We start from the raw sequence: 25,090 nt of genomic DNA, 5'->3' as shown, positions 1-25,090 counted from the left end.
CCATTTTGAGTCTTTCACGTGCCTATTGCAAATATGCATTTTTCTTAGGTGTGGCTTCTCTCTGGCTACAGTCCCATAAAGCCCAGATTGGTGAAGTGCTGTCGAGACTGATTTCCTTCTGGCAGGTTCTCCCATCTTAGTCAAGGAACTCTATAGTTCTGTCAGAGTGGTCATTGGGACATTGGGTTCTTGGTCACCTCCCTGACCAAGGTCCTTCTTGCCCGGTTGCTCAGTTCTGTCAGACGGCAACCTCTACACAGAGTCTGGGTAGTTTCATATTTGTTCCATATCCCGATGGAGACCACTGTGCTTTTGGAAACTTTCAACACTCTAGAAATTGTTTTTAGACCCTTCCCCAGATACAGTGGGGCAAAAAAGTATTTAGTCAGCCACCAATTGTGCAAGTTCTCCCACTTAAAAATATGAGAGAGGCCTGTAATTTTCATCATAGGTACACTTCAACTATGACAGACAAACTGAGAAAAAAAATCCAGAAAATCACATTGTAGGATTTTTAATGAATTTATTTGCAAATTATGGTGGAAAATAGGTATTTGGTCACTTACAAACAAGCAAGATTTCTGGCTCTCACAGACCTGTAACTTCTTCTTTAAGAGGCTCCTCTGTCCTCCACTCATTGCCTGTATTAATGGCACCTGTTTGAACTTGTTATCAGTATAAAAGACACCTGTCCACAACCTCAAACAGTCACACTCCAAACTGCACTATGGCCAAGACCAAAGAGCTGTCAAAGGACACCAGAAACAAAATTGTAGACCTGCACCAGGCTGTGAAGACTGAATCTGCAATAGCTAAGCAGCTTGGTTTGAAGAAATCAACTGTGGGAGCAATTATTAGGAAATGGAAGACATACAAGACCACTGATAATCTCCCTCGATCTGGAGCTCCACGCAAGATCCATGGGGTCACCCCGTGGGGTCAAAATGATCACAAGAACGGTGAGCAAAAATCCCAGAACCACACGGGGTGACCTAGTGAATGACCTGCAGAGAGCTGGGACCAAAGTAACAAAGCCTACCATCACTAACACATTACGCCGCCAGGGACTCAAATCCTGCAGTGCCAGACGTGTCCCCCTGTTTAAGCCAGTACATGTCCAGGCCCGTCTGAAGTTTGCTAGAGAGAGAGCATTTGGATGATCCAGAAGAAGATTGGGAAAATGTCATATGGTCAGATGAAACCAAAATATAACTTTTTGGTAAAAACTCAACTCGTCATGTTTGGAGGACAAAGAATGCTGAGTTGCATCCAAAGAACACCATACCTACTGTGAAGCATGGGGGTGGAAACATCATGCTTTGGGGCTGTTTTCCTGCAAAGGGACCAGGACGACTGATCCATGTAAAGGAAAGAATGAATGGGGCCATGTATCGTGAGATTTTGAGTGAAAACCTCCTTCCATCAGCAAGGGCATTGAAGATGAAACGTGGCTGGGTCTTTCAGCATGACAATGATCCCAAACACACCGCCCGGGCAACGAGGGAGTGGCTTCGTAAGAAGCATTTCAAGGTCCTGGAGTGGCCTAGCCAGTCTCCAGATCTCAACCCCATAGAAAATCTTTGGAGGGAGTTGAAAGTCCGTGTTGCCCAGCAACAGCCCCAAAACATCACTGCTCTAGAGGAGATCTGCGCAGAGGAATGGGCCAAAATACCAGCAACAGTGTGTGAAAACCTTGTGAAGACTTACAGAAAACGTTTGACCTCTGTCATTGTCAACAAAGGGTATATAACAAAGTATTGAGATAAACTTTTGTTATTGACCAAATACTTATTTTCCACCATAATTTGCAAATAAATTCATTAAATATCCTACAATGTGATTTTCTGGATTTTTTTTTTCATTTTGTCTGTCATAGTTGAAGTGTACCTATGATGAAAATTACAGGCCTCTCTCATCTTTTTAAGTGGGAGAACTTGCACAATTGGTGGCTGACTAAATACTTTTTTGCCCCACTGTATATGACTCATCACAATTATATATCAGGTCTAAGAACAGTTCCTTGGACTGTATGGTATAGTTTCTGCTCTGACATGTACTGTCAACTGTGGGACTGTCACACCCTGATCGGTTTCACCTGTCTTTGTGATTGTCCCCACCCCCCTCCAGGTGTAGCCCATCTTCCCCATTATCCCCTGTGTATTTATACCTGTGTTCTGTATTTGTCTGTTGCTAGTTCGTCTTGTTTGTTCAAATCAACCAGCGTTTTGTGCCTCTCTTTCCAGTCTCTCTTTTCTCGCCCTCCTGGTTTTGACCCTTGCCTGTCCTGAATCTGAGCTCACCAGCCTGACCACTCTGCCTAACCCTGACCCTGCTTGCTGTCTGGTACTCTTGCCCCACCTCTGGTTTACTTACCACTGCCTGCCTTGACCTGTCAATCGCCTGCCCCTGTTGAAACATGCGACGTGGTCTGCATCTGGGTCTTACATTCATATCTAATAGGGACCTTATATAGACAGGTGTGTTTCTTTATAAATCATGTCTAAACAATTAATTGGCCACAGGTGGACTCTAATCAAGTTGGAGTGACATTTCAAGGATGACAAAGGAAGTTGGATGCACCTTTGCTCAATTTGGAGGGTCGGAGCAAAGGGGTGTGAATACAAATTTCTGTATTTAATTTTCAATACATTTGCAAAAAATTCTAAAAACATGTTTTCACTTTGTCATTAAGGAGTATTGTGTGTAGATGGGTGAGAAAAACATACATTTCTTTGGCTAACCTGTACCCACACAAATTGACTCTGTACCGGTACCCCATGTTTATAGCCTCATTACTAACCTGTACCCCCACACATTGACCCGGTAGCGGTATTCCATGTATATAGCCACATTAGTAACCTGTAGCTCCACACATTGACTCTGTACCGGTACCTCATGTATATAGCCTCATTACTAACCTGCACCCCCACACATCGACTCGGTACCGGTACTCCATGTATATAGCCTCGTTATTGTTATTTTATTATTTATCTTAAAACCTGCTTTGTTGGTTAAGGGCATGTCAGTAAACATTTCACAGTAAGTTCTAGACCTGTTGTATTCAGCGCATTTGACAAATAAAATTTGATTTGATTTAATCCATTTTGAATTCAGGCTGTAACAACAACATGCGGAATAAATTAAGGGGTATGAATGCCTTCTGAAGGCACTTTATGTGTGTATGTGCAGTCCAATTCTAACCTCTCTTCCCAGAGGACTAAAAGCAGGCTAAAACATCTCTTTTAGAGTGACACACACACAGAAACCACTTGCACACAAAGCAACTACTCACACACACTAATAAATAAATAAGTCCACTGCTATTCCTTAATAAAGTTTACCATGTATTCTCCTTCAATAAAATAGATCAAATATAAAGTAGGCTATAACTAGTTATAGAAAATGTACATGAAGGCATATTGTAGTAAAACATTTTCCAGAACACAAACACACACTGTAGTGGGTACATACGTAGGGAGCGCCTGCGTTTGTTCATCAGGATTCGTTTCTTTCTCTTATTAAGCCCAGCCTTAGAGGGTGACTCCTCCTTTAGTCTGCCCTGACTGGACAGCTTAGAGGAGCTCTGCTGGCTGAAGTGGGTGGGAACATGGCGCGCTAGCCCCCCCTGGGACGCGAAACTGGCATTGCAGCCCCCGACCACACACTATAGTGGGAGAGAGAGGAAGAGAGAAAGAGAGCGAGAGCAAGGGTCAGTGACAAGCAGGTCACCATTCAGTAAACAACCTGACCACCATCTGGTAACAATGCTACAATTTCTGCAGGGATCGCATGCATATACAAAAAAAAAAATATGCACTCACTGTACTCTGGATAAAAGTGTCTGCCTAGTGGAATATATTATTAAATTACCTTGAAAGGTTTGTCTCCGCTGTGTGTCAGCATGTGTCTCTGGAGCCAGCTCTGACTGGTGGAAGGGGTGTTGTACACCTTACAGCCCTTCCACAGACACACAAACACCTGGAGGAAGAGTGTGAGAAAGTGAGAAAGAGAGAGCGAGATGGCATGATCAAGAGAGTTGAGAGAGAGGAGACAGAGCAGAGAGACAGAGATAGAAAAGAGAGGGAGAAAGAGTTGGATATGGTGGCGAGATAAAGATCAGACAAGCAAAAACTATTTTAGAAGAAGTCGCTTCTCCAGACAGCCGTTTGCGGGCTAACAAGTGGGTCTAAAGAGGAATACAGAGAGGGAGAGTGATCCCACAGAGACACACAAACCTTAAATACTTGTAGCCTACAGAACAGCCTGTATTACCCTGGTTCTACCCACCCCTCCTCTTTGTCCATCGACATGCATGCCCCTGATGTGTTCAGCCAGGTCAGGGCTGCAGGTGAAGCAGAGGCCACACTGGTCCCAACAACAGGTATAGCCAACCGCCTGGCCCTTGGTAGTTGAGTGGCACTGGGCGGCACTGCCCTGTCCATTCATCATGGCTGGGGTGGAACGCCCGCTGGATACCGTGCTCTCCATGTCCATTAGGGTACTGCTGACACTGAGCGAGAGCAAGAGAATGAGAAAAATAGTGATTGAGAGGTTGAAAAGATGTTACAATTAATCACTGTAGCAAACTGACCAGAGCAAAACAGTCCAGCAGTTCTGGTAGTCTCCATCTATTATCTCTGTCTTTAGACTGTGATCCACTACTAAGAATTAAGAGTGCAAAAGAAGTAGACATCTGTATTCTATACATGACAGTAAAGAACAGGTGTGTAAAGATTGACAGTAGGGTGGAGCATTGTTTCTAATGGAACTGATTGCCTGTGTGTGTGTGTGGGTGTGTACTCAAAGCGGTACATGCACCTGCTGCAGCGGCTGATTTGACACACATGCCATTTCTGGGGGTCTTAGACATGCATTATGGTCAGGGCATAACATGAACACCCGCCACCCACCAAATGCGGCTACATTTAGGTATTGTCTGTTAAGAACCTTTATTTCACAAACTGGGCTGGTGGTCAATTTTTAGGGCTCTACAGTGCGAGCATTACAATCATAAAAATAAAATAGAGTAAAAAGTAAAGTATGAGTTATGATCAAGTATGAGCACATGTGCAATATGTGATTTACAGCAGAAAAATATAAAAGTACTGCATATCTGCTGTTTTGTTTCATACCTGCTAATCACACAAAGAAATATGAATCATGCCTGGCTGGGGAGCAGTGCGCACTGAGTTAAGTGCTGATGCTGATAGATACATTTTTAGAGGTGCAATGCACAGGCCTAAAAGTTAGTCTAAATGACTTGAAATTCTTCAAAGTGAGACTTTGTCTTCATGTTTCTTGGTTATTTACAATGTTTTGTTCACAAGCTCGGTAGTTTCTCAATGTTAGTTTGAGTCTGATGCTTCAACTGATAACAAATTACAGCTACTACTCGTTAGAGCCAAAATCTCACTCACTCACACACACACAATAGGACTGCCCCGTAACCACGGTAATCTCCCGCCCTTAAAGGGGAAGCTGAACATTTGTGACTCGTTTCAGGACGCAAGGCATATGTCGCCTGCCACTACTCCACAGGAGAGCCATTTGAATGTAAAAAAATAAAATTGTTGGCAAAAGCGTGTTTTTTTTTACTTTCATGTGCCTTAATAACAAACTTGTATGCTATCTGTAAATACAAATATTTTTTAATTTATTACGAACCTGGTTGGTTTAGCCACAGAAAAAGTCAGCATCCTTCCGCTAGCCATGATTGGCTGAGAAAATGAGTGGGCTGGACATGCCGAGAGATGAGTTCGGACTGGTCTGCCATGGAGCATGCTTCTGTCTATTTGAACTGATCAGTATGTGTAGGGTAATCTTTTCTAACACGGCATGTTTTGAAATATATTGTAACGTAGACTCTGGGAGTCGAGAAGCAGGTGCAGGTGGTAAGTTTAATATAACAAAGAACATGGAATAATACAACATAGGAGTAGCATCTTGACATGAAACAATACTGCCTGGGGAAAGAACCTAAGGGAGTGCCAGATAAAGGGGAGGCAATTAGTAATGTAATGGAATCCAGGTTGTGCCTCATGATGAAGCGCAGGTGCGCATAATGATTGATGCCAGGTGAGCGTAATGATGGTTTCCAGGACAGGTGGTTAGTAAACCTGCGACGTCGAACACCGGAGGGGAGGAGCAGGAGTAGATGTGACAGATATCGCATAGTAGATCTGCATAAGTGCTGCTCTCCACTTTCAGGAGGACCCCGTTTTGAAATCAGTGGAGTTAGAGTATGATAGCTAAGGAGATGGATTACATCTTCAAACTAAGGGCAACCGTGACAGAGAGGTAGAAGCGTCCATCCATGTATACGGGGGTATAATAGTGTAGCTAGCTACATTTTCAGATATTACACATTTCTAATTGTGTCAGAAATTTGTTTTCATTTCAAGTTAAAGCATACTGTTAGCTAGCTAGTTAATGTTAGCTGGCTGACTCAATAGTTAACGTTATGTGTATGATCTGTGTAGTAATATTATTTGTATCTCAGAGCCATTTGCTTTGCTAGTTATAGCCTAATGTTAGCTAGCAAACATTGAACCTGGTTGGTTAGCTACCTGCAGATTCATGGTGGGTAATAACGTCATGAGTTGGGTTTATGGTTCATTGTTTAGCTAGCTAGCGACATATCTTAACAAAAGACTCCACTATGCAAGTAACTATTTCAATAAAATGTTCATGTCACTGCAACAACTGTTGATAGACGTAGCTGGTACATTTGCTCTAGCTATCTACTCTGATTTCAGAGCACTCACGTCTGAGTGACACATTTACGAACGCTCAACACCCGTTGAATATGGCCGGTGTCAGTAAACGTTGGGAAAAATGTTACTGTATAAATGTTCAATAATACATTTTTTGCCAGCAGCACAGTTGCAGTTACCAACGCTCTGGATAACATAAAAACAGACTAACCAGATCTGCTAGGGCGACTAAAATGTTCTGAGTGAGCTGTTCTCTCATTTGCATCTGGAAGTAGCTAGCAAACTAGCCAACGTCAGCCAGTTAGCTTGGGTGCTTGACTGCTGTTGTTAGGTCAGCTAGCTAACGTATGATCTGTGAAGTAATATTACTAATATCTCAGATCCATTTGTTTTGCTAGTTAGCTAGCTAGCTAACCTTGAACCTGGTTGGTTATCTACCTGCATATTCATGCAGGGTAGTAACGTCATGAGTTGGGATTATGGTTAATTGTTTAGCTAGCTAGCTACATGTCTTATTAACAAAAAACTCAACTATGCAAGTAACCATTTCAATAGAATATTAATGGATGTCACTGCGACAACTGCTGATAGACGTAGCTGGTATATTCGAGAGAGGATTAACTGACAAATTTACGAACGGTCAACACCCGTTGAATATGGCCGGTGTCAGTAAACGTTAGCAAAAAAAAGCGTAATAAAATTGTTTCCAGAAGCACAGTTGCAGTCACCAACTCTCTGGATAACATAAAAACAGCCTAACCAGCTCTGCTAGGGCAAGTAAATTGGTTAGTTTTTTTTTGTCTCATCTGATATTTTGGTTAAAAGATTCAGGTCACAAAAAATGTAATGAAATCAAATCAAATCAAATTTTATTTGTCACATACACATGGTTAGCAGATGATAATGCGATTGTAGCGAAATGCTTGTGCTTCTAGTTCCGACAATGCAGTAATAATCAACAAGTAATCTAGCTAACAATTCCAAAACTACTACCTTATAGACACAAGTGTAAGGGGATAAAGAATATGTACATAAAGATATATGAATGAGTGATGGTACAGAGCGGCATAGGCAAGATACAGTAGATGGTATTGAGTGCAGTATAAACATATGAGATGAGTATGTAAACAAAGTAGCATAGGTAAAGTGGCTAGTGATACATGTATTACATAAAGATGCAGTAGATTATATAAAGCACAGTATATACATTTACATATGAGATGAATAATGTAGGGTATGTAAACATTATATTAGGTAGCATTGTTTAAAGTGGCTAGTGATATATTTTACATCATTTCCCATCAATTCCCATTATTAAAGTGGCTGGAGTTGAGCAGCAGCCACTCAATGTTAGTGGTGGCTGTTTAACAGTCTGATGGCCTTGAGATAGAAGCTGTTTTTCAGTCTCTCGGTCCCAGCTTTGATGCACCTGTACTGACCTCGCCTTCTGGATGATAGCGGGGTGAACAGGCAGTGGCTTCGGGTGGTTGTTGTCCTTGATGATCTTTATGGCCTTCCTGTGACATCGGGTGGTGTAGGTGTCCTGGAGGGCAGGTAGTTTGCCCCCGGTGATGCGTTGTGCAGACCTCACTACCCTCTGGAGAGCCTTACGGTTGTGGGCGGAGCAGTTGCCGTACCAGGCGGTGATACAGCCCGACAGAATGCTCTTGATTGTGCATCTGTAGAAGTTTGTGAGTGCTTTCGGTGACAAGCCAAATTTCTTCAGCCTCCTGAGGTTGAAGAGGCGCTGCTGCGCCTTCTTCACGATGCTGTCTGTGTGGGTGGACCAATTCAGTTTGTCTGTGATGTGTACCCTGAGGAACTTAAAACTTACTACCCTCTCCACTACTGTTCCATCGATGTGGATAGGGGGGTGTTCCCTCTGCTGTTTCCTGAAGTCCACAATCATCTCCTTAGTTTTGTTGACGTTGAGTGTGAGGTTATTTCCCTTACACCACACTCCGAGGGCCCTCACCTCCTCCCTGTAGGCAGTCTCGTCGTTGTTGGTAATCAAGTCTACCACTGTTGTGTCGTCCGCAAACTTGATGATTGAGTTGGAGGCGTACGTGGCCACGCAGTCGTGGGTGAACAGGGAGTACAGGAGAGGGCTCAGAACGCACCCTTGTGGGGCCCCAGTGTTGAGGATCAGCGGGGTGGAAATGTTGTTGCTTACCCTCACCACCTGGTGGCAGCCCGTCAGGAAGTCCAGTACCCAGTTGCACAGGGCGGGGTCGAGACCCAGGGTCTCGAGCTTGGAGGGCACAATGGTGTTAAATGCCGAGCTGTAGTCGATGAACAGCATTCTCACATAGGTATTCCTCTTGTCCAGATGGGTTAGGGCAGTGTGCAGTGTGGTTGAGATTGCATCGTGTGCCGTGTCAGTGGCACTGTATTGTCCTCAAAGCGGGCAAAAAGTAATTTAGTCTGCCTGGGAGGGAGCAAGACATCCTGGTCCGTGACGGGCCGGTTTTCTTTTTGTAATCCATGATTGACTGTAGACCCTGCCACATACCTCGTGTCTGAGCCGTTGAATTGAGATTCTACTTTGTCTCTATACTGACGCTTAGCTTGTTTGATTGCCTTGCGGAGGGAATAGTTACACTGTTTGTATTCGGTCATGTTTCCGGTCACCTTGCCCTGATTAAAAGCAGTGGTTCTGGCTTTCAGTTTCACGCGAATGCTGCCATCAATCCACGGTTTCTGGTTTGGGAATGTTTTAATCTTTGCTATGGGAACGACATCTTCAACACACGTTCTAATGAACTCGCTCACCGAATCAGCGTATTCGTCAATGTTGTTGTCTGACGCAATACGAAACATATCCCAGTCCACGTGATGGAAGCAGTCTTGGAGTGTGGAGTCAGATTGGTCGGACCAGCGTTGAACAGACCTCAGCGCGGGAGCTTCTTGTTTTAGTTTCTGTCTGTAGGCAGGGATCAACAAAATTGAGTCGTGGTCAGCTTTTCCGAAAGGAGGGCGGTGCAGGGCCTTATATGCGTCGCGGAAGTTAGAATAGCAGTGATCCAAGGTTTTTCCAGCCCTGGTTGCGCAATCGATATGCTGATAAAATTTAGGGAGTCTTGTTTTCAGATTAGCCTTGTTAAAATCCCCAGCTACAATGAATGCAGCATCTGGATAAATGGATTCCAGTTTGCACAGAGTTCAGAGCCATCGATGTGTCTGCTTGGGGGGGAATATATACGGCTGTGATTATAATCGAAGAGAATTCCCTTGGTAGATAATGCGGTCGACATTTGATTGTGAGGAATTCTAATTCAGGTGAACAGAAGGACTTGAGTACCTGTATGTTGTTATGATCACACCACGTCACGTTAACCATGAAGCATACGCCCCCGCCCCTCTTCTTACCAGAAAGATGTTTGTTTCTGTCTGCGCGATGCATCTCTCCAGTGAGCCATGTTTCCGTGAAGCAAAGAACGTTACAGTCTCTGATGTCCCTCTGGAATGCTACCCTTGCTCGGATTTCATCAACCTTGTTGTCAAGAGACTGGACATTGGCGAGAAGAATGCTAGGGAGTGGTGCACGATGTGCCCGTCTCCGGAGTCTGACCAGAAGACCGCTCCGTTTCCCCCTTTTACGAAGTCGTTTTTTTGGGTCGCCGGCTGGGATCCATTCCGTTGTCCTGGGTGAAAGGCAGAACACAGGATCCGCTTCGCGAAAGTCATATTCTTGGTCGTACTGATGGTGAGTTGACGCTGCTCTTATGTTCAGTAGTTCTTCTCGACTGTATGTAATGAAACCCAAGATGACCTGGGGTACCAATGTAAGAAATAACACGTAAAAAAACAAAAAACTGCATAGTTTCCTAGGAACGCGAAGCGAGGCGGCCATCTCTGTCGGCGCCAGAAGTACTCTGTAGGCCCACTATTAGCCTACTTGAACAATATAGCCTACCACATTACTTCTTCCTAATATATTTCTTGTTTCAGAAACATTACAAAGCATGGTCATCGCAGTGGTGTAGTGGTGCCTGGAGAAGTGAGTATACCCTAATTTTGCCAATTAGAGTACACCCAGGGAAGAAAAGGCACCCTGTGTGAAACATTCTATGAGCAACAGTGACACACAAGCTGAATGATAAATCCCATATTGGTTTTTCACAGTCAGGCCAACTCAAGCTGTACTGTGCAAGTAGGTTAATAGTGGGCCTACTATTGAAACAGAAATGAGACAGTCATAAATTCACAGGTTTGAAATATATTTTTACCCCAGGGTTTTTGCTCTCAATGTCATGCTTTCTTAATAGAACAACAAAAACATTTGATTTCTAAGTCCATAACAATGCTTAAACCACACCAGGAGACCTCTTGAGGTCTATGAATAATCATGTTTAGGTTTTTGTGTGCAGTTACCCTTTAATTCAAGTGCACAGGCACCTAGCACTGTTTGGTTATCATGTTTCTGTAGAGATTGCAAAACAAATGGCCACTGGATTGATGCAGACAATTATGATATTAATCTGCCAGGTAGGCAAAGGCTACTTTGTAGCTAGGTAACATTTAAATAAGAAGGTTTTTGGGAAAGTCTTTCCATCTACTAGAAGACAGCTAGGTCTATCATTAGCATACCTATATTTTTCCTGTTCCTTAAATCGTTTGAAACCAATACATTTTACTTCATATTATGAGTCATGTCTTACCTTGCTTCAAAGTAGCCTATAGCCAAAATCACCACCATAGAAACAATTATTTTAAAAGACTTCCTCATATTTATTTTTATTTAACCATTATTTAAGACTTCCTCATATGCATTATCCCCGTCTATTGATTTTTCTCTCCAACTTTCTTTCATTGTCTAGCAGCCAAAGGCATTATCCCAGTCATATTAGCACCCCATGATAGTTGTTGCATTTTTTAGATCTCCCCTCTTTCAACATTGCTAATGGATATTTCCGAACATATCAAGACGTTTCGATGACAGCTTTTTTCCATCTACGTAACATTGCAAAAATCAGAAACTTTCTGTCCAAAATTGATGCAGAAAAATGTATCCATGGTTTTGTTACTTCTAGGTTAGACTACTGCAATGCTCTACTTTCCGGCTACTGTTTAAAGCACTAAATGAACTTCAGTTAGTGCTAAATATGTCTGCTAGAATCCTGACTAGAACCCCAAAATTTGATCATATTACTCCAGTGCTTGCCTCCCTACACTGGCTTCCTGTTAAGGCAAGGGCTGATTTCAAGGTTTTACTGCTAACCTATAAAGCATTTACATGGGCTTGTTCCTCCCTATCTTTCTGATTTGGTCCTGCCGTACATACCTACACGTACGCTACGGTCACAAGACGCAGGCCTCCTAATTGTCCCTAAAATTTCTAAGCAAACAGCTTTCTCCTATAGAGCTCCATTTTTATGGAATGGTCTGCCTACCCATGTGAGAGACGCAGACTCGGGTCTCAACCTTTAAGTCTTTACTGAAGACTCATCTCTTCAGTGGGTCCTATGATTGAGTGTAGTCTGGCCCAGGAGTGTGAAGGTGAACGGAAAGGCTCTGGAGCAACGAACCGCCCTTGCTGTCTCTGCCTGGCCGGTTCCCCTCTCTCCACTGGGATTCTCTACCTCTAACCATTTTAGAGGGGCTGAGTCACTGGCTTACTGGTGCTCTTTCATGCCATCCCTGAGGGGTGCGTCACATGAGTGGGTTGAGTCACTGACGTGGTCTATCTGTCTGGGTTGGTGCCCCCCCCTTGGGTTGTGCAGTGGCGGAGATCTTTGTGGGCTATACTCGGCCTCGTCTCAGGATGGTAAGTTGGTGGTTGAAGATATCCCTCTAGTGGTGTGGGTGCTGTGCTTTGGCAAAGTGGGTGGGGTTATATCCTGCCTATTTGGCCCTGTCCGGGGGTATCACCGGATGGGGCCACAGTGTCTCCAGACCCCTCCCATCTCAGCCTCCAGTATTTATGCTGCAGTAGTTTGTGTCGGGGGCTAGGGTCAATCTGCTATAGCTGGAGTATTTCTCCTGTCTTATCCGGTGTCCTGTGTGAATGTAAGTATGCTCTCTCTAATTATCTCTTTCTTTCTATCTCTCGGAGGACCTGAGCCCTAGGACAATGCCTCAGGACTAACTGGCATGACGACTCCTTGCTGTCCCCAGTCCACCTGGCCGTGCTGTTGTTCCAGTTGCAACTGTTCTGCCTGCGGCTATGGAACTCTGACCTGTTCACTGGACGTGCTACCTGTCCCACAACTGCTGTTTTTAACTCTCTAGAGACAGCAGGAGCGGTAGAGATACTCTCAATGATATGCTATGAAAAGCCAACTGACCTTTACTCCTGAGGTGCTAACCTGTTGCAACTTCTGTGATAATTATTATTTGACCATGCTGGTCATTTATGAACATTTGAACATCTTGGCCATGTTCTGTTATAATTCCTCTCTAGGTTTCTTCCTAGGTTTTGGACTATCTAGGGAGTTTTTCCTAGCCACCGTGCTTCTACACCTGCATTGCTTGCCATTTGGGGTTTTAGGCTGGGTTTCTGTACAGCACTTTGAGATATTAGCTGATATAAGAAGGGCTATATTTTTGCGGGTCCTGTCTGGTCCAGCGACGGTGGGTTTGTGCCCATAGGTGACGTTGTTGCTGGTGATGTCTGGTGAGGACCTGCCTTACAACAGACCTACAAGCCCTCAGTCCAGCCTCTCTCAGCCTATTGCGGACAGTCTGAGCACTGATGGAGGGATTGTGCATTCCTGGTGTAACTCGGGCAGTTGCTGTTGCCATCCTGTACCTGTCCCATAGGTGTGATGTTCGGATGTACCGATCCTGTGCAGGTGTTGTTACACGTGGTCTGCCACTGCGAGGATGATCAGCTCTCCAGCCTGTCTCCCTGTAACGCTGTCTTAGGCGTCTCACAGTACAGATATTGCAATTTATTGCCCTGGCCACATCTGCAGTCCTCATGCCTCCTTGCAGCATGCCCAAGGCACGTTCACGCAGATGAGCAGGGATGCTGGGCATCTTTCTTTTGGTATTTTTCAGTCAGTAGAAAGGACTCTTTAGTGTCCTAAATGTTCATAACTGTGACCTTAATTGCCTACCGTCTGTAAGCTGTTCGTGTCTTAACGACCATTCCACAGGTGCATGTTCATTAATTGTTTATGGTTCATTGAACAAGCATGGGAAACAGTGTTTAACCTTTTGCATGTAGGGGGCAGTACCCATTTGAGACTGCCTATTTCTCAGCCTCAGAAACTAGAATATGCATATAATTGTCAGATTAGGATAGAAAACACTCTAAAGTTTCCAAAACTATAAAAAATATTGTCTGTGAGTATAACAGAACTGATATTGCAGGCGAAAGCCTGAGGAAAATCCAATCAGGAAGTGCCTCTTATTTTGAAACCTCTCTGTTTCTATGCATGCCTATCCTCCATTTAAAGGGATATCAACCAGATTCCTTTTTCTATGGCTTCCCTACGGTGTCAACAGTCTTTTGACATAGTTTCAGGCTTTTATTTTGAAAAGTGAGCGTGAAGGATCACATTGCGTAAGTGGATAGGTGGGGGCTCTCAGAGTGAGTTTTGCACAACTGAGTAAAGCAGCCATTATTTCTACCGCAGTTATTGAAAAAGCTACACACTCGGTTGATATATTATCAAATATACACTGCTCAAAAAAATAAAGGGAACACTTAAACAACACAATGTAACTCCAAGTCAATCACACTTCTGTGAAATGAAACTGTCCACTTAGGAAGCAACACTGATTGACAATACATTTCACATGCTGTTGTGCAAATGGAATAGACAACAGGTGGAAATTATAGGTAATTAGCAAGACACCCCCAATAAAGGAGTGGTTCTGCAGGGACTGACCACAGACCACTTCTCAGTTCCTATGCTTCCTGGCGGATGTTTTGGTCACTTTTGAATGCTGGCGGTGCTTTCACTCTAGTGGTAGCATGAGACGGAGTCTACAACCCACACAAGTGGCTCAGGTAGCGCAGATGATCCAGGATGGCACATCAATGCGAGCTGTGGCAAGAAGGTTTGCTGTGTCTGTCAGTGTAGTGTCCAGAGCATGGAGGCGCTACCAGGAGACAGGCCAGTACATCAGGAGACGTGGAGGAGGCTGTAGGAGGGCAACAACCCAGCAGCAGGACCGCTACCTCCGCCTTTGTGCAAGGAGGAGCAGGAGGAGCACTGCTAGAGCCCTGCAAAATGACCTCCAGCAGGCCACAAATGTGCATGTGTCTGCTCAAACGGTCAGAAACAGACTCCATGAGGGTGGTATGAGGGCCTGACGTCCACAGGTGGGGGTTGTGCTTACAGCCCAACACCGTGCAGGACGTTTGGCATTTGCTAGAGAACACCAAGATTGGCAAATTCGCCACTAGCGCCCTGTGCTCTTCACAGATGAAAGCAGGTTCACACTGAGCACATGTGACAGACGTGACAGTCTGGAGACGCCGTGGAGAACGTTCTGCTGCCTGCAACATCCTCCAGCATGACCGGTTTGGCGGTGGGTCAGTCATGGTGTGGGGTGGCATTTCTTTGGGGGGCCGCACAGCCCTCCATGTGCTCGCCAAAGGTACTGCCACTAGGTCCCGAGATGAGATCCTCAGACCCCTTGTGAGACCATATGCTGGTGCGGTTGGCCCTGGGTTCCTCCTAATGCAAGACAATGCTAGACCTCATGTGGCTGGAGTGTGTCAGCAGTTCCTGCAAGAGGAAGGCATTGATGCTATGGACTGGCCCGCCCGTTCCCCAGACCTGAATCCAATTGAGCACATCTGGGACATCATGTCTCGCTCCATCCACCAACAGACTGTCCAGGAGTTGGCGGATGCTTTAGTCCAGGTCTGGGAGGAGATCCCTCAGGAGACCATCCGCCACCTCATCAGGAGCATGCCCAGGCGTTGTAGGGTGGTCATACAGGCACGTGGAGGCCACACACACTACTGAGCCTCATTTTGACTTGTTTTAAGAACATTACATCAAAGTTGGATCAGCCTGTAGTGTGGTTTTCCACTTTAATTTTGAGTGTGACTCCAAATCCAGACCTCCATGGGATGATACATTTGATTTCCATTGATCATTTTTGTGTGATTTTGTTGTCAGCACATTCAACTATGTAAAGAAAAAAGTATTTAATAAGAATATTTCATTCATTCAGATCTAGGATGTGTGTAATTTAGGGGAAATCGAATTCTAAGCATCACAGTCAGAAGAGGCTCTGCAAAGGTTTGTTTCAATTCATTTGCTAAGGCATCGCGCTAGTGTTCCAGCTCAGCCAAAATTCTTTGGCCATTTTTCAGCCTTGGGTGAATTTTGACTTGTTCTATTGTCCAGCCTGAAGCATGACTATTTTAACTTGGTGGAGAAGCAGTATGGGGTGCAGCCTAAAGCTCTGATGTGCAGGGCTAATGATTTGAAGGAGATCAGTGATTGTGTCAAGCAGCAGACTGGCAGCAATGGGGATCGCATCCTGACGAAGCCCCTGGGAAGGAGTGCTGTCTTGGTTGCTCTGGGTGTTGTCTACTAGAGGGCTGGGGTTCAAGTCCTTAAGCTTCGATCACACCGACAGCGTCATTGCATTTTGGTACAACAGAATTACATTAATTTCCAATGAAATGCTGCTTTTGCCTTGTGACATTGTGTTGCAGTGCATTCGGTGGGGTGCCTACGTTGGATTTACTGAACGAATGCGTCAAACTATGTGTAGACGGCTTAACAGAAATGGTAGCAGAAGGTGAATGTTTAACTTTTGTTGCATACATATCCAGATTATGCTGCATACTATTTTGAGCAATGATGCTGTTGATGTCTTCAAAGCGTTATTTCATCTCCTGAAGTTGTTTTCACCTTTAGGCTCTTATTTACGTGTGTGTGTGTGTGTGTGTGTGTGTGTGTGTGTGTGTGTATGTATAGCCGGATGGATAACTCGATTCAGTCAAAGTAGAAAGATTGAAGGACTCCCAGCTAGATGGAGATGCGCTCACCCACATCTGGTAAGTGAAGTTTTGGGGCTTTAAAAAAAAGAATTGCTCCCCCTTGTGTGAACTACCGCTAATACCGTATTTCCCGGCAAGATGACACAGGCACTGTATGATGAAGATCACCATTCAGGCAGAAAACCTCAGCAGCCTTAAATCACAAGACACACACCAAGCAGCACTTAAGAGGATCCTAAGAAAAAAGTTACTTCCGGCGCCGACAGAGATGGCCGCCTCGCTTCGCGTTCCTAGGAAACTATGCAGTTTTTTGTTTTTTTACGTGTAGCATTCCAGAGGGACATCAGGGACTGTAACGGTCTTTGCTTCACGGAAACATGGCTCACTCGAGAGACGCTATCGGAGTCGGTGCAGCCAGCTGGTTTCTCCACGCATCGCGCCAAAAGAAAGAAACATTTTTCTGGTAAGAAGAGGGGCAGGGGCGTATGCTTTATGGTTAACGAGACGAATGTTGTTGTGACCACACCACAGGAACTGAAGTCCTTCTGTTCACCTGATTTAGAATTCCTCACAATCAAATGTCGACCGCATTATCTACCAAGGGAATTCTCTTCGATTATAATCACAGCCGTATATATCCCCCCCCCCCCCCCCCCCCAAGCAGACACATCGATGGCTCTGAACAAACTTTATTTGACTCTTTGCAAACTGGAATCCATATATCCTGAGGCTGCATTCATTGTAGCTGGGGATTTTAACAAGGCTAATCTGAAAACAAGACTCCCTAAATTGTAACAGCATATCGATTGCACAACCAGGGCTGGTAAAACCTTGGATCATTGCTATTCTAACTTCCGCAATGCATATAAGGCCCTCCCCCGCACTCCTTCGGAAAAGCTGACCACGACTCCATTTTGTTACTCCCTGCCTACAGACAGAAGCTAAAACAAGAAGCTCCCACGCTGAGGTCTGTTCAACGCTGGTCCGACCAATCTGATTCCACGCTCCAAGACTGCTTCCATCACGTGGACTGGGATATGTTTCGTATTGCGTCAGACAACAACATTGACGAATACGCTGATTCGGTGAGCGAGTTCATTAGAACGTGCGTTGAAGATGTCGTTCCCATAGCAACGATTAAAACATTCCCAAACCAGAAACCATGGATTGATGGCAGCATTCGCGTGAAACTGAAAGCGCGAACCACTGCTTTTAATCAGGGCAAGGTGACCGGAAAGATGACCGAATACAAACAGTGTAGCTATTACCTCCGCAAGGCAATCAAACAAGCTAAGCGTCAGTATAGAGACAAAGTAGAATCGCAATTCAACGGCTCAGACACAAGAGGTATGTGGCAGGGTCTACAGTCAATCACGGATTACAAAAAGAAAACCAGCCCAGTCACGGGCCAGGATGCCTTGCTCCCAGGCAGACTAAATAACTTTTTTGCCCGCTTTGAGGACAATACAGTGCCACTGACACGGCCCGCAACCAAAACATGCAGACTCTCCTTCACTGCAGCCGAGGTGAGTAAAACATTTAAACGTGTTAACCCTCGCAAGGCTGGAGGCCCAGACGGCATCCCCAGCCGCGCCCTCAGAGCATGCGCAGACCAGCTGGCTGGTGTGTTTACGGACATATTCAATCGATCCCTATCCCAGTCTGCTGTTCCCACATGCTTCAAGAGGGCCACCATTGTTCCTGTTCCCAAGAAAGCTAAGGTAACTGAGCTAAACGACTACCTTAGCACTCACTTCCGTCATCATGAAGTGCTTTGAGAGACTAGTCAAGGACCATATCACCTCCACCCTACCTGACACCCTAGACCCAGTCCAATTTGCTTACCGCCCAAATAGGTCCACAGACGATGCAATCTCAACCACACTGCCCTAAGCCATCTGGACAAGAGGAATACCTACAGTGCCTTGCGAAAGTATTCGGCCCCCTTGAACTTTGCGACCTTTTGCCACATTTCAGGCTTCAAACATAAAGATATAAAACTGTATTTTTTGTGAAGAATCAACAACAAGTGGGACACAATCATGAAGTGGAACGACATTTATTGGATATTTCAACCTTTTTTAACAAATCAAAAACTGAAAAATTGGGCGTACAAAATTATTCAGCCCCCTTAAGTTAATACTTTGTAGCGCCACCTTTTGCTGCGATTACAGCTGTAAGTCGCTTGGGGTCTGTCTCTATCAGTTTTGCACATCGAGAGACTGAAATGTTTTCCCATTCCTCCTTGCAAAACAGCTCGAGCTCAGTGAGGTTGGATGGAGAGCATTTGTGAACAGCAGTTTTCAGTTCTTTCCACAGATTCTCGATTGGATTCAGGTCTGGACTTTGACTTGGCCATTCTAACACCTGGATATGTTTATTTTTGAACCATTACATTGTAGATTTTGCTTTATGTTTTAGATCATATTCTTGTTGGAAGACAAATCTCCGTCCCAGTCTCAGGTCTTTTGCAGACTGCATTAGGTTTTCTTCCAGAATGGTCCTGTATTTGGCTCCATCCATCTTCCCATCAATTTTAACCATCTTCCCTGTCCCTGCTGAAGAAAAGCAGGCCCAAACCATGATGCTGCCACCACCATGTTTGACAGTGGGGATGGTGTGTTCAGCTGTGTTGCTTTTACGCCAAACATAACATTTTGCATTGTTGCCAAAAAGTTACATTTTGGTTTCATCTGACCAGAGCATCTTCTTCCACATGTTTGGTGTGTCTCCCAGGTGGCTTGTGGCAAACTTTAAATTACACTTTTTATGGATATCTTTAAGAAATGGCTTTCTTCTTGCCACTCTTCCATAAAAGCCAGATTTGTGCAATATACGACTGATTATTGTCCTATGGACAGAGTCTCCCACCTCAGCTGTAGATCTCTGCAGTTCATCCAGAGTGATCATGGGCCTCTTGGCTGCATCTCTGATCAGTCTTCTCCTTGTATGAGCTGAAAGTTTAGAGGGACGGCCAGGTCATGGTAGATTTGCAGTGGTCTGATACTCCTTCCATTTCAATATTATCGCTTGCACAGTGCTCCTTGGGATATTTAAAGCTTGGGAAATCTTTTTGTATCCAAATCCGGCTTTAAACTTCTTCACAACAGTATCTCGGACATGCCTGGTGTGTTCCTTGTTCTTCATGATGCTCTCTGCGCTTTTAACGGACCTCTGAGACTATCACAGTGCAGGTGCATTTATACGGAGACTTGATTACACACAGGTGGATTGTATTTATCATCATTAGTCATTTAGGTCAACATTGGATCATTCAGAGATCCTCACTGAACTTCTGGAGAGAGTTTGCTGCACTGAAAGTAAAGGGGCTGAATAATTTTGCACGCCAAATTTTTCAGTTTTTGATTTGTTAAAAAAGTTTGAAATATCCAATAAATGTCATTCCACTTCATGATTGTGTCCCACTTGTTGTTGGTTCTTCAAAAAAATACAGTTTTATATCTTTATGTTTGAAGCCTTAAATGTGGCAAAAGGTCGCAAAGTTCAAGGGGGCCGAATACTTTCGCAAGGCACTGTATGTGAGAATGCTGTTCACCGACTACAGCTCAGCATATAACACCATAGTACCCTCCAAACTCGTCATCAAGCTCGAGACCCTGGGTCTCGACCCCGCCCTGTGCAACTGGGTACTGGACTTCCTGATGGGCCGCCCCCAGGTGGTGAGGGTAGGTAACAACATCTCCACCCCGCTGATCCTCAACACTGAGGCCCCACAAGGGTGCGTTCTGAGCCCTCTCCTGTACTTCCTGTTCACCCACGACTGCGTGGCCACGCACGCCTCCAACTCAATCATCAAGTTTGTGGACGACACAACAGTGGTAGGCTTGATTACCAACAACAACGAGACGGCCTACAGGGAGGAGGTGAGGGCCCTCGGAGTGTGGTGTCAGGAAAATAACCTCACACTCAACAAAACTAAGGAGATGATTGTGGACTTCAGGAAACAGCAGAGGGAACACCCCCCTATCCACATCGATGGAACAGTAGTGGAGAGGGTAGTAAGTTAAGTTCCTCGGCGTACACATCACAGACACACTGAATTGGTCCACCCACACAGACAGCATCGTGAAGAAGGCGCAGCAGCGCCTCTTCAACCTCAGGAGGCTGAAGAAATTTGGCTTGTCACCAAAAGCACTCACAAACTTCTACAGATGCACAATCGAGAGCATCCTGTCGGGCTGTATCACCGCCTGGTACGGCAACTGCTCCACCCACAACCGTAAGGCTCTCCAGAGGGTAGTGAGGTCTGCACAACGCATCACCGGGGGCAAACTACCTGCCCTCCAGGACACCTACACCACCCGATGTCACAGGAAGGCCATAAAGATCATCAAGGACAACAACCACCCGAAGCCACTGCCTGTTCACCCCGCTATCATCCAGAAGGCGAGGTCAGTACAGGTGCATCAAAGCTGGGACCGAGAGACTGAAAAACAGCTTCTATCTCAAGGCAATCAGACTGTTAAACAGCCACCACTAACATTGAGTGGCTGCTGCCACTGACTCAACTCCAGCCACTTTAATAATGGGAATTGATGGGAATTGATGTAAAATATATCACTAGCCACTTTAAACAATGCTACTTAATATAATGTTTACATACACTACATTATTTATCTCATATGTATACGTACGTATATACTGTACTCTATATCATCTACTGCATCTTTATGTAATACATGTATCACTAGCCACTTTAAACTATGCCACTTTGTTTACATATTCATCTCATATGTATATACTGTACTCAATACCATCTACTGCATCTTGCCTATGCCGCTCTGTACCATCACTCATTCATATATCTTTATGTACATATTCTTTATCCCTTTACACTTGTATGTATAAGGTAGTAGTTTTGGAATTGTTAGCTAGATTACTCTTTGGTTATTACTTCATTGTCAGAACTAGAAGCACAAGCATTTCGCTACACTCGCATTAACATCTGCTAACCATGTGTATGTGACAAATAAAATTTCATTTGATTTGATTTAAGAGGGGCCCAGCCAATAAATATAATGTATTAATAATCATATCAAATAAATCCAATGAATTTAAAAGAGTAATATTCTTTCTCCCCTTATCTATTTTCCTGCCTCCTTGTCTTCTATGTGGTGATGTAAAAAACACTACTAGTGATGGGAATTTCAAGTATTTTCAGTCTGCATTTGCAATATCCTTCAAGCCAGCGCCAAACAGCTCTGGGCTGAGACTGACATTAAAAGGTAATACATTTTGATAGTTATAAACTGGTCTGTCTCTGCCTTGGGCCTCAAAATCCGCACCTGAATGAAGCCTACATAACCTATTTTGCTTCACAAATAATTTCTAAGTACATTTCTTTAGCACAAGATGTGACATGGGAGAGAGGGCACTGGATACAATGTACTGGATCATGAATGCGCCAGCATATTCGCAGAAAAACTTTTCTTATAGTATTCGTGGTCGCACATTCACTCAATATGATTAGGGTTCTAGCTGAGTGTGAAATCAAAACATATGCCGATGTTTGTCTAAACATCTTAGAAGAACCAACCTGTCCTCTGAATCCATCCGGCTGAGTGGCTCTCCGTCCGAGGATGACATTTCTACACTGGCTCTCCTCTTGTCCCCAACCGCAAGCTCCCCGCCTCCTGTGTTTGTTTTCTCTTCCGCAGACTCCGGGGCATCCTCACTGGTGGCTTTGCCTTTCACGCAACTCACTATAACAGGCAACTGGCGCTCTTCTCTCGGCTCTTCCGGTTTAATTTCTATTTCATTTACCGTATCGTCAAAAACATTATCACTGGTATCAACATCGTCCTCCGGACCCAAGCTATCTTCCTCTGATTTGGCAAGTTGGCATCCCACCACCACGTCATCATTCGCGTCCCTTGTTGCTGCTGCGACTGTTGTTGCCACTGTCACCACCACTACCGCTTCCGCAGCCGCTACCGCTCCGACAGCCACGGCCTCCTCCTCTGCAGCAGGTTTCGCATCCCCTACTTCTCCGTCTTGCACACACTCCGCAACCGCTTCCGCAATTTTCAGCGGTGCATCTACCCAGCTATCACCCGCCTCATCTTTCACTGCTTCTGGATCTTGCTGCTTTTCCTTTTCGGTCTTTTCTGTAAGCATTTCACTGTTTTCCTCGCTCAATACGGGAGTCTCCAACTCAGAAGCATCGGTAGCCATGTTTGCAGAACACCAATGGCTACGTTCACGATCTCCACAGCTATTGCTGTACTGCCCATCGTCATTTGTCGCACGACTGGCCTGGTGTACACATTGGACAGAAGCGTAGCGGGGCGGGGATAAATAGTGACGTCATATTTTCGCTCCTTGACAAATCACGTGTGTGAGAAATCACAACGGGTTGCCTGCAGATATTTGAGATTGAACGGATAGGTCAATCGCCGATACATTGCACCATTGTATCTCAGTTGCAAATGTTTATAATCACGGGTCTAAAAATGGGTAGCAGTACGCCAATCCAGAGCTGTTTTATCTGTGACCACACGGGGGAGCCATTGCTCCAATTTTAAACCTTCCGTTCTAGGGGTTTCCTTTGAACTTCACCTTACTATACCAGTGACATTCCATTGTTATATGCCTAGTGCAAAAACGACCAACATCTCATTTAAAATCTTATGGAAGCACATGCAGATTGTGATCACTTTTAAGACCTTCATAATGGTCTCCTGTAGCAGTTTTACCTCTTAGGCCACAACTTCAGCGTTGGTTTGAGATCCACTCAGTTGTTTATGGATCATCCAAGATCACCTGTGCCTGAGTTTCTTATTGTTCTCCAAGCAACTGGAAAGTAAAAAAAAATAAAAAATAAACACTATCTGTGTGTAAAGGACATCACGCTGCTTGTTTAGCGAGGACCACTTCCTCCCGTTTCACCCTTACCTGGCGTGAACTTGGGACCTCTGCACAACCACATTACTGCTGTCCACAAGCTTCTTAGCTACCACGCCACCTCAAAAGCTAGCCAACGAGGCGATGCAAGAGGGACACTTAAGGCTGAGTAGGAAGTTTCCAACATCCCCATGTGCTACATGTGCATATTTTGTTCAATACAATAGTGTATTGTCTAACAGCCCTCAGTTAGGATGGTTAGGTGTAAATACTAATAATTTTCAATACATCTCTATATGACAGAATAGTAACCACCACCAAACGACCACTGTGTAATATCAGAAACATTTATAGAACATTATATAGAACAGATCATATGCAAATGTTCATATCCCAACTCTAATAATAGCATTGTAGCTTGTTATGGATGTGCATTCGGAAAGAATTCAGACCCATTCCCTTTTTCCACATTTTGTTATGTCACACCCTTTTTCTAAAATGAAAACATGAATTTAAACAATCTACATACAATACCCTATAATGACCATGTCATGTCTACAACTTGATTGGAGTCCACCTGTGGTAAATTCAATTGATTGGGCATGCTTTTGAAAGGCACACACCTGTCTATATAAGTTCCCACAGTTGACAGTGCATGTCAGAGCAAAAACATAGCCATGGAATAGGCTGTAGAGCTACGAGACAGGTTTGTGTCGAGGCACAGATCTGGGAAAGGGTACCAAAACATTTCTGCAACACTGAAGGTCCCCAAGAACAGTGGCCTTCATAATTCTTAAATGTAAGAAGTTTGGAACCTCCAAGACCCTTCCTAGAGTTGGCCGCATGGCCAAACTGAGCAATTGGGGGAGAAGGGCCTTGGTCATGGAGGTGACCAAGAACCAATCGTCACTCTGACAGAGATCCAGATTTCCTCTTCGGAGATGGGAGAATGTTCGAGAAGGACAACCATCTCTGCAGCGCTCCACCAATCAAGCCTTTATGGTAGAGTGGCCAGACGGAAGCCACTCCTCAGTAAAAGGCACACAACAGCCCGCTTGGAGTTTGCCAAAAGGCACCTAAAGGACTCTTAGTCTGATGGTGAAACCAAGATTGAACTCTTTGGCCTGAATGCAAAGCATCCCGTCTGGAGGAAACCTGACACCATCCCAACAGTGAAGCATGGTGGTGGCAGCATCATGCTGTGGGGATGTTTTTCAGTGGCAGGGACTGGGAGACTAGTCATGCTCGAAGGAAAGATGAACGGAGCAAAGCACAGCGAGATCCTTGATGAAAACCTGCTCCAGAGCACTCAGGACCAGGTTCACTTTCCACCAGGACAACGGCCCGTAGCACACAGCCAAGACAACGCAGGAGTGGCTTCGGGACAAGTCTCTGAATGTCCTTGAGTGGCCCAGCCAGAGGTCGGACTTGAACCTGATCGAACATCTCTGGAAAGGCCTGAAAATAGCTGTGCAGCGACGCTCCCCATCCAACATGACAGAGCTTGAGAGGATCTGCAGAGAAGAATGGGAGACACTCCCTAAATACAGGTGTGCCAAGCTTGTAGCGTCATACCCAAGAAGACTCGAGACTGTAA

The 25,090-nt window shown here is 44.8% G+C and overlaps 1 protein-coding gene across 2 annotated transcripts in view; it reads right to left on the bottom strand.

Moving 5' to 3' along the window:
- Positions 1-22,912, bottom strand: part of LOC110525494 (zinc finger protein aebp2) — a 64,332-nt gene extending 41,420 nt beyond the window's left edge. For both annotated transcript variants that reach the window (XM_021605644.2, XM_021605663.2), the window contains exons 1-4: positions 22,187-22,912; positions 4,288-4,510; positions 3,871-3,978; positions 3,472-3,664 (exon numbers count right to left, since the gene is read on the bottom strand). In XM_021605644.2, coding sequence (XP_021461319.1) covers positions 3,472-3,664; positions 3,871-3,978; positions 4,288-4,510; positions 22,187-22,824 — 1,162 coding nt within the window. In that variant the 5' untranslated portion in view covers positions 22,825-22,912. The remainder of the gene's footprint in view (positions 1-3,471; positions 3,665-3,870; positions 3,979-4,287; positions 4,511-22,186) is intronic.
- Positions 22,913-25,090: the final 2,178 nt, after the last annotated feature.

This window comes from Oncorhynchus mykiss, chromosome 1 (genome assembly GCF_013265735.2).
Source record: "Oncorhynchus mykiss isolate Arlee chromosome 1, USDA_OmykA_1.1, whole genome shotgun sequence".
Lineage (NCBI taxonomy): Eukaryota > Metazoa > Chordata > Actinopteri > Salmoniformes > Salmonidae > Oncorhynchus > Oncorhynchus mykiss.
Note: the sequence above shows the minus strand (reverse complement) of the source record. Positions and strands in the feature narration are given on the sequence as shown.